At 52.3% G+C, this 9738-nt stretch overlaps 1 protein-coding gene across 2 annotated transcripts; it reads left to right on the top strand.

Annotated features, from left to right (window-relative positions):
- Nucleotides 1–856: 856 nt before the first annotated feature.
- Nucleotides 857–9080, top strand: CUNH18orf21 (chromosome unknown C18orf21 homolog). Of its 2 annotated transcripts, XM_068166919.1 has the most exons (6): nt 954–1132; nt 1344–1366; nt 2120–2319; nt 4039–4238; nt 5069–5228; nt 8905–9080. In XM_068166919.1, the coding sequence occupies exons 1-5, from the start codon at nt 1053–1055 to the stop codon at nt 5220–5222; spliced, it is 657 nt and encodes a 218-aa protein (XP_068023020.1). In that variant the 5' UTR covers nt 954–1052; the 3' UTR covers nt 5223–5228; nt 8905–9080. The 2 variants fall into 2 exon arrangements, with proteins under 2 accessions (XP_068023022.1, XP_068023020.1); XM_068166921.1 differs by having other exon boundaries at nt 857–1132; nt 5069–9080.
- Nucleotides 9081–9738: the final 658 nt, after the last annotated feature.

The following is a 9738-nucleotide window of genomic DNA, read 5'->3' as shown; positions in this document are numbered from 1 at the left end:
AAAGGGATGCCCAGAAATTCATTTCCCCCCACGCTTGCCTGCTTCTAAAGCCCTTTCTGTTCTGCATCAGAAAATGTGACGGTGATTCCAATTCCTTAGCAGGATGCTGCAGGCTGCACAGGCGAACACCTCTCCCAAACGAACACCAACAGCTCACAGCAGCACCACGACCAGCGAATGAATGGAAGCCAGGGGATTAATAAAGCGCACATCAAACTGCAAAACTGAGGATACCCTCTGTTTACAGAGACAGAACTCGTAACTAGACATCGAAATACCGAGGAAATACCGGGAAACGCTCTGGGGGTGCCGGTTGAAACGTTTCCCGTGAGAACTCCGGCAGAGAGATCCCCTAAGAGGAAACTTTTCTCCCCTACAGAAACGACTGGTAACACCGCTGATGGCACGGGCAGCTGCTGGGGACCACTTCCCGCCGCTGCTTATCGCACAGCCAGGCTGGGACAGCAGCCCCTCCCCTCCCCGCTGACCCCCGCCCGCAGCCGCGGGCGCGCAGGCACAGAGGAGCGCCGCGGGCGCGCAGGCACAGAGGAGCGCCGCGGGCGCGCCGGCACAGGGCGCTCGGGCGCGCAGGCACAGAGGAGCGCCGCGGGCGCGCAGGCACAGAGGAGCGCCGCGGGCGCGCAGGCACAGAGGAGCGCCGCGGGCGCGCCGGCACAGGGCGCTCGGGCGCGCAGGCACAGGGCGCCGCGGGCGCGCCGGCACAGGGCACTCGGGCGCGCAGGCACAGAGCGCTCGGGCGCATCCCCCTCGGCGCATTGGTGACGCAAGGGCTGCTCCGCCTGCTGTCGTCCCGCTCGCCCCGCGGCGGGGGCCGTGCCCCCTCCCCCTCACTCTTCCAGCAAGCCCGAGCACGGCCACGTCCCCCGCGCCGAGCTAAGCAGGGCGCCCTGGGCCCGTCCGATCTAGGAACCGTAGTGCTGCGGCGTCAGCCACCCTCCGAGCCGCGGCGAAGCGCTGCACACCGTGCCCTTCCCCGCCCAGCCGCCGGACCTGGCCGCTGGCGGCTTCCGGCGGGGCGGGCGCGTGGCGCCATGGGGAGGCAGCGGCGGTTCCTGGAGGTGGCAGCGGAGCTGGTGGCGGGCGGCTGCCCGGGCCAGGCGCGGTTCCTGCTGTAAGAGCTGGGGGAGGGGGGGTGTGGGGGGGTTGAGGGTGGGAAGGTGCTGCTGGTGACGCGCGTGGGGAGCCCGGCCCCTTGTCCGCGTGCCTGCCGCAGCGTGTCGCAGCGCGGCCGTGGGGCTCCGTGCCGTGCGGCTCCGTGCCGTGCGGCGCCGTGCCGTGGGGCTCCGTGCCGTGCCGTGACGCTCTGCTTTCTTCCCGTGCAGGTGGACGCTCCGCAGCTCCCGAGGTGAGTGGGAGGGCCGGGTGGTGCCGAGGCCGCTGTCCTGCAGCAGGAGGCTGCAGAGAGGGGCTCCGCGATCCTGCGGTGGGAGAGCAGTGCGCGGGGGGGGGGTTGCCTCGACAGCTAAAGGGCAGAAGCGTGACCCTGAGAAGGCTTTCTTTTCTTTTCCGATTTCCCCTTCCTCTGGCACTGCCCCCCACTAAAGTGCACCAGGGTGTGCTTCGGGGCTACAGGCAGAAAGGGCATACTCGCTAGCCAGCTGGGTCTAGGGGCTTCCTCGGGGCTTTAGGGATGTGCAAGTCCGTCTCCGGCAGCAAGAAGCAGCAAGGCAGGTGTAGGAGCATGCCTCTTATTATTAGGCCTCAAGTCTATCTCAATTTTGTCATCTCGGGCTGAGATGCTGTCATCTTGCACTGAAAACGAGCAGAGAATTTTACAGGGCTTTGTTGTCACCAGTCTGGCAATTGTGCCTGCATGGAGCTCCTTGCAGACCTGTGAGTCTCCTTAATTAAAGACTTTCAGGAAATAGCTGCCTTTTTCTCAGGAAAATTGCCAGTTATGTATTGCATAAGCTTATTCTGTGCATAAACTTAGCATGAATTGTACTCAGTATGTGTTCAGCTTCCTCTTGGTATCTGAAACTCGAAATGAAAACATATCTGTCTACATAACACTGAAATAGAAATGTGCTGGTTTGGTGTTTGCCTGTAAAACAGGACTTCATGTAAGTTTTACTCTTTTCTCGTTATTAATCTGTAGATAATGAATGTGGATTTGAAAGGATATGTCCTTACTGCTTCCAGTTCCTGGCTCCTGACAGCTGCCGGGTGCGGCTCAAACCCAAGATGAAAGTGACTCCGCAGATAGAGAAGGTTCTTAAACGAGAGATGAAGAACCTGAGTCTTGATATGAAACAGACAAAGCTTTTGAGAAAGTACAGAGAGTCAAGAAGTGTTCTGGTAAGGATCACAGTATCATAGTATCAGTCAGAGCTGGAAGGGACCACAAGGATCATCCAGCTCCAACCCCCCTGCCATGGGCAGGGACACCCCACACTAGATCAGGCTGCCCAGAGCCTCATCCAGCCTGGCCTTAAACACCTCCAGGGACAGGGCCCCAACCACCTCCCTGCACAACCCATTCCAGGGCTTCACCACTCTCATGGGGAAGAACCTCCTCCTCACATCTAGCCTGAATCTCCCCACCTCCAGCTTCTTTCCATTCCCCCTAGTCCTATCACTGCCTGAGATCCTGAGCAGTCCCTCCCCAGCCTTCCTGTAGCCCCCTTCAGATCCTGGAAGGCCACAATGAGGTCACCTGGGAGCCTTCTCTTCTCCAGACTGAACAGCCCCAACCCCTTCAGTCTGTCCTCACAGGAGAGGTGCTCCAGCCCTCTGCTCATCCTCCTGGCCCTGCTCTGGACACCTTCCAGCACCTCCAGATCCCTCTTGTCCTAGGGGCTCCAGAACTGGAGGCAGTACTCCAGGTGGGGTCTCCCCAGAGCTGAGCAGAGGGGGAGAATCACCTCCCTTGCCCTGCTGGCCACACTTCTCCTGCTGCAGCCCAGGCTCTGGTTGGCTTTCTGGGCTGAAAGTGCACACTGAGAGCTCCTGGTGAGCTTCTCCTCCCCCAGCACCCCCAAGGCTCTCTCCTCAGGGCTGCTCTCCAACACCACCCAATCAACTAAACCATGCAACCAAGCACCCTATCAAGTCTCCTCCTTAACTCCTCCGGTGATGGTGACTCCACCACCTCCTCAGGCAGCCCATTCCAATGACAGGGTTGTTTTCTGCATTTCACTTTACAAGTTACAGGTCTCCTGAACTGAGTTGTTGGGGGGACTGGAGCAATTTCTAGACAAACCCACAGGATACCTTTGTCTTCAGAGGCCTGACTGAAAATACTTTGTCTAGAGAATATGTTGCCTTTTAATGGCATGCTGGCCTGCATCAGGAAGAGTGTGGCCAGCAGGAGCAGGGAGGTCATTCTGCCCCTGTACACTGCACTGGTTAGGCCACACCTCGAGTCCTGTGTCCAGTTCTGGGCCCCCCAGTTTAGGAAGGAGGTTGACTTGCTGGAACGAGTCCAGAGAAGGGCAATGAAGTTGGTGAGGGGCTTGGAACACAGCCCTGTGAGGAGAGGCTGAGGGAGCTGGGGTTGCTTAGCCTGGAGAGGACTCAGGGGTGACCTTATTACTCTCTACAACTACCTGAAGGGAGGTTGTAGACAGGCAGAGGTTGGTCTCTTCTTCCAGGCAGCCAGCACCAGAACAAGAGGACACAGTCTCAGGCTGTGCCAGGGGAGGTTTAGGTTGGATGTGAGGAAGAAGTTCTACACAGAGAGAGTGATTGCCCATTGGAATGGGCTGCCTGGGGAGGTGGTGGAGTCACCATCCCTGGTGGTGGAGTCACCATTCAGGAGGAGACTTGATGGGGTACTTGGTGCCATGGGTTAGTTGTTTGGGTGGTGTTGGATTGGTTGATGGGTTGGACACGATGATCTTGAAGGTCTCTTCCAACCTGGTTTATTCTATTATTCTATGTAATGGTTCCCCTGGCTTAAGCAGACACTTCCTTTGTCTCGAGGTCTTTGGAGAAGAGGTGGTTTAATTCACAGTGGCTTTATGACATGAGGGTGGAAGGACTGAAAGAATGATACTGCCTTTCTTTTCTTCATAGCTGGTTACTTGCAAGTTGTGCAACAAAACAACAAGACACTATGGTAGAAGCAGGGCTGCCAAGACAGACAGCTTTTGCACTCCAAACAAGAAATCCAGCCTGAGAACACCAGATGTAAAAATACCATCTGCAAACAAAGCGACGCCCGTGAGCTGCAGTAGGCTGGGATACAAAGGAAGCACTCCTTCATCTTGTCTGAGGTAACTGTTTCTCTCCTATTTAGAGGCACACTTTGGGTAGTGTATTATGTCTTGTGTCCTGATTTCAGGTCACAGTATCACACAGTATCACAGTATCACCAAGGTTGGAAGAGACTTCAAGGATCATCGAGTCCAACCTGGCACCACAGACCTCATGACTAGACCATGGCTCCAAGTGCCACATCCAATCCCCTCTTGAACACCTCCAGGGTGGGGACTCCACCACCTCCCTGGGCAGCACATTCCGATGACCAATGACTCTCTCAGTGAAGAGCTTTCTCCTCACCTCCAGCCTAAACCTCCCTTGGCACAGCTTGAGACTGTGTCCTCTTGTTCTGGTGCTGCTTGCCTGGGAGAAGAGACTAACCCCTTCCTGGCTACAACCACCTTTCAGGTAGTTGTAAAGGGCAATGAGGTCACCCCTGAGCCTCCTCTTCTCCAGGCTAAGCAACCCCAGCTCCCTCAGCCTCTCCTCACAGGGCTGTGCTCAAGGCCTCTCCCCAGCCTTGTTGCCCTTCTCAAGGTCAGTCACTTAGGACTGATTAAGTATTCTTCTTCAGATGAGCTTTCACTTCACAACCTTTAAAATCAAAGATTCTAATGAAAAACAACTATGTGCAAAGAATCTCCAGGGATGTTGTTGTCAGCAATGTGAAATGCCTGGCTCAGCTTGCACCATGAACTTAACATTTATCACTGCTCAATTGCACATAAAAATCCCTTAGTTGCCTCCAGACTTTTTCACTGAACTTACATAGGTGCACTTTTCATAGTTCCTGTAGGTTAGCTCTGCTTCCTCACCTCTGAGACATTTGAGTGTTGTTTTTCAGGACTTGTGCATCCAGACAGGAGACAGCCAGTTCTGCTTCCAAGACTCCCCGAAGCTCCAGACTTCACTTCTCCAAGCTGAAACAGATGCTCAGCCTGGAGGAAAAGGAGAAAAGCCGGAAGGCAGATTTGAAGACCTTTCTGAGTTTCCTTTAGTCACCTGTGAGTTTGTGGTGGGTTGAGAGAAGGCCTAGCCTCCTCTCCCCTACAAAGAGGAAGAAAAACCACAGCTAACCCAGCCAGAGAAGCAAAGGGAAGTGCTATATTTTACAAGCAATGTGGAAAATGCAAGAGATGTACACAATATGTACAGCATTTACAATGTATGTACAGAAATATACAGCAAGTGAAAAACCAAGAATACAGAATGGAATTCCCTCCTCTGGAGGAGGGTTCCCCCCTGTACCCCCCTCTCTCCCCCTACCTCCCTTTTACCCAAAGAGGGTCAGAAAGAGAGCAAAAGGCAGCTATTAATACAGCAGAATATTAGTAGGCCTCATGCTTATCTGTTGAGGGTCGATCTGGCAGGGAGCCCAGAAGCAGAGGAGCTGGAAAGGGAGAAGGAAAGGGAGGAAAGTCCCAGCTGCACAGAACTTAAAAGTGCACTCTGCCAGTCCAGCAATGGGATTAGTTTAGAATGTCTGATTGTTTTTGTTATTATTCCAAAACCTTCAGCCAGAGTGTCCCAGCACTGTCCCTTTCTTAAAGGCACAGCCTCAAACGGTCACAGAGTTCAAAGGGATGAACATTGCAGCAAGAAGTGTTGGTCCAGTTTTAATAAATGAGCAAAGCAATTTCTGTAAAGCTGCCATGAATAGAATAGAATTAACCAGGTTGGAAAAGACCTTTGAGATCACAGTCTCACAGTATCACCAAGGCTGGAAGAGACCTCAAGGATCATCGAGTCCAACCTATCAATACAGACCTGACTAAACCATGGCACCAAGTGCCACATCCAATCCCCTCTTGAACACCTCCAGGGATGGGGACTCCACCACCTCCCTGGGCAGCACATTCCAATGATGAATGACTCTTCTCCTCACCTCGAGCCTGAACTTCCCCTGGCACAGCTTGAGACTGTGTCCTCTTGTTCTGCTGCTGGTTGCATGGGAGAAGACACCAACCCCTTCCTGGCTACAACCACCTTTCAGGTAGTTGTAGAGGGCAATGAGGTCACCCCTGAGCCTCCTCTTCTCCAGGCTAAGCAACCCCAGTTCCCTCAGCCTCTCCTCACAGGGCTGTGCTCAAGGCCTCTCCCCAGCCTTGTTGCCCTTCTCTGGACACCTTCAAGTCTCTCAATGTCCTTCCTAAACTGAGGGGCCCAGAACTGGACACAGGACTCAAGGTGTGGCCTGACCAATGCAGAGTCCAGGGGCACAATGACTTCCCTGCTCCTGCTGGCCACACTATTCCTAATGCAGGCCAGGATGCCATTGGCCCTCTTGGCTGCCTGGGCACACTGCTGGCTCATGTTTTAGGCAGCTGTCAATCAGCACCCCCAGGTCCCTCTCTGTTTGGCAGCTCTCAGCCACTCTGACCCCAGCCTGTAGCTCTGCATGGGGTTGTTGTGGCCAAAGTGCAGCCCCTGGCACTTGGACTTGTTGAATGACATCCTGTTGGCCTCTGCCAATCTGTCCAGTCGGTCAAGGTCCCTCTGCAGAGCCCTTCCACCCTCTAACTGACCAACATCTGCTCCTAACTTGGTGTCATCTGCAAATTTGCTGATGACTGACTCAATGGATGATTGATTTGGTGATTAAGCCAGTCGTGGGAGCTTGGGTGGGAAGTGGGGTCATGGGTTGGTTTTTTTTCATGTTCTCTAAATACCTGCAAAGCCACTGTGGGAACATCAAAACAGCTGCCATTAAATCATCTGGGAGGTCTGGTCATAAAAAGATGAGCTTTTCCTCCTAGTTTCACAGCTGAGCCTAATTCCTAATCTTCAGTGAAGAAAAGGAAAATGTGCCTCTGGTTCACAAAAATTGCAGTAATCCAACCCTACAAACCCTCACTAAACACACAGGGTTACTGCTTGCTGCCATTGCTCTCTACAACTGCCTGCAGGGAGGCTGTAGCCAGGTGGGGGTTGGTCTCTTCTCCCAGGCAACCAGCACCAGAACAAGAGGACACAGTCTCAAGCTGCACCAGGGGAGGTTTAGGCTGGATGTTAGGAAGAAATTCTTCATAGAGAGAGGTGTTGGCCATTGGAATGTGCTGCCCAGGGAGGTGGTGGAGCCACCATCACTGGAGGTGTTTAGGAAGAGACTTGATAGGGTGCTTGGTGCCATGGGTTAGTCAATCAGAGGGTGCTGGATGATGGGCTGGACTTGATCATCTCGAAGTTTAATTCCAACCTGGTCTGGTCCTATTCCTATTCCTATTCCTATTCCTATTCCTATTCCTATTCCTATTCCTATTCCTATTCCTATTCCTATTCCTATTTCTATTCTATTCTATTCTATTCTATTCTATTCTATTCTATTCTATTCTATTCTATTCTATTCTATTCTATTCTATTCTATTCTATTCTATCTAAAATGCCAAGATACCTACTTGAATGCTAAGCAGGCTGCCTTTGCATAGGTTTGTCTGGAGTACCTCCCACATACCCTGTGTTAATTATAGAGAGCAAGAGCTTTGCAGGCAGATAAATAAAAACCTAAACAATCACATTGATCATCTGCATAAAGCTGCCTGTGAGCATCATGATAAATAAGGTCTGTTGGCTGTCAGGCAGTAGTGACCAAAGCCAAATGCAAATGTGGTGGTATTGGCCCTGTGAGCAGTGGAAAAAGCCTTACGGACTTCAGTGAGGTTGAATCCAGCACCCAGGATAACTATTAGAAAATTGACCTTGATGGAAAATTAAGTTGTTTCTCCATCCAAAAGTCCCCTAACTCACTTACAATAATGGATAGCACACTAGAGCCTGAAACCCAAGAGTGAGTCCTTGCTTCCAGAAAAACTCTCTCAAATGTTTTCAGATTACAGGCATGTGGGAGGAAGCACAGCTAGCCTCCAAAATTAGAGTTTGAAAATGGTATGGCTTTTTAGAAGCCAAAGCACTGCAAAGTATGACAACAAAACAGCCTGCAGCCATCAGCTGCAGGGAGGGGTTTGGGGTTTTTTGTTTGCTTTGTTGTTGTTTTTTATTTTAATATGAATCATAACATGAATGATGAATCATGAATCATCAGTAAGTTTGCAGGTGACACCAAGCTGGGGGCAGGAGCTGACCCACTAGATGGTAGGAGATCCCTGCAGATAGACATTACCTGGCTGGACAGATGGGCAGAGTCCAGGGGCATGAGATTTAATGCATCTAAGTGCCAGGTTCTACACACTGGCCACACAACCCCAGGCACTGCTACAGGCTGGGGGCAGAGTGGCTGGAGAGCAGCCAGGCAGAGAGGGACCTGGAGGTATTGGTTGATAGTGGGCTGAACAGGAGCCTGCAGTGTGCCCAGGTGGCTAAGAAGACCAATGGCATCCTGGCCTGCATCAGGAACAGTGTGACCAGCAGGAGCAGGGAGGTCATTCTGCCCTGTACTCAGCACTGGTTAGGCCACACTTGAGTCCTGTGTCCAGTTCTGGGCATCAGAGGGCTGCTGTCTTTTGCTTTCCCTTTCCTCTTTTTTCTTCTCCCTAAACTGAGGGGCTACAGTCTGGCAGGAATTGGTTGTGCCTGGGAACATCTTTGTAAGCAGACTCACATCCTAGCAGACAGATGATCCCTAGGTCTACAGTCGCTGTTGTTAGGTTGTATTAAGGAAATGGCCAGACTTTGCCATATACAGTAATGAAACAAAAGGCACATAAAGCTTCACGTTTCTCAAAGGGCCTGAGAAGAATGCAGACCTGGAAACATCTGGGAGCCTGACGCTGCGTAGCCTGAAGGCTACATAAGGACCAGACCCAGCTGGAGCCTGCCAGCCGTTGGTAGAGCCGGAGCCTCCCCGCCGCCCAGCGCTGCTTTTGCTCATCTGCTCGCAATAAAATTGTGATTTGCCATAATTGTGTCATGCATTCATTACACTGCCAGTTCTGTCCCTCACAGGATTCTTCACAGGAGTGGCTGTGTTTCCCACACAAAGATGACCAGAGAACCATTTGTATTCACTATTTCCAAAACACAAGTGGCAAAGTTGTTTTCCACAACTACCTAAAGGGAGGTTGTAGCCGGGTGGGGGTTGGGCTCTTCTCCCAGGCAACCAGCACCAGAACAAGAGGACACAGTCTCAAGCTGTGCCAGGGGAGGTTTAGGCTGGAGGTGAGGAGAAAGTTCTTCCCAGAAATAGTAATTGGCCATTGGGATGTGCTGCCCAGGGAGGTGGTGGAGTCCCCATCCCTGGAGGTGTTCAAGAGGGGATTGGATGTGGCACTTGGAGCCATGGTTCAGTTAGTCAGGAGGTGTTGGGTGACAGCTTGGACTTGATCATCTCTGAGGTCTCTTCTAACCTTGCAGATTCCATGATTCTAAGATTCAACACAGCTTTAAGGGAACCAGTTTGAAACAACCCAGAGGAAACACTTTGGAATTCTACCATGAAACTGTTAATACCAAGGAAGAAGAAAGGAATGGAGGAAGGGAGGGAAGAAGAGAGGGAAGGCTTTCTAAAGATGAGGCCAGGCACATCTGCACAACACAAAATGCCATGCTCTCTGTAACACA

The sequence above is a fragment of the Melanerpes formicivorus genome, unplaced genomic scaffold (genome assembly GCF_026170545.1).
Source record: "Melanerpes formicivorus ecotype bairdi unplaced genomic scaffold, bMelFor1.0.p_v2 SCAF_111, whole genome shotgun sequence".
Taxonomy (NCBI): domain Eukaryota; kingdom Metazoa; phylum Chordata; class Aves; order Piciformes; family Picidae; genus Melanerpes; species Melanerpes formicivorus.
Note: the sequence above shows the minus strand (reverse complement) of the source record. Positions and strands in the feature narration are given on the sequence as shown.

What these genes read in the sequence shown, in the direction of transcription:
- CUNH18orf21 (XM_068166921.1), top strand. Translation starts at nt 1,053, where the DNA reads ATGGGGAGGCAGCGGCGGTTCCTGGAGGTGGCAGCGGAGCTGGTGGCG. An exon ending in GGCCAGGCGCGGTTCCTGCT is followed by an intron (nt 1,133 to 1,343) that starts GTAAGAGCTGGG and finishes CTTCCCGTGCAG; the next exon opens with GTGGACGCTCCGCAGCTCCC. An exon ending in ACTCCTTCATCTTGTCTGAG is followed by an intron (nt 4,239 to 5,068) that starts GTAACTGTTTCT and finishes GTTGTTTTTCAG; the next exon opens with GACTTGTGCATCCAGACAGG.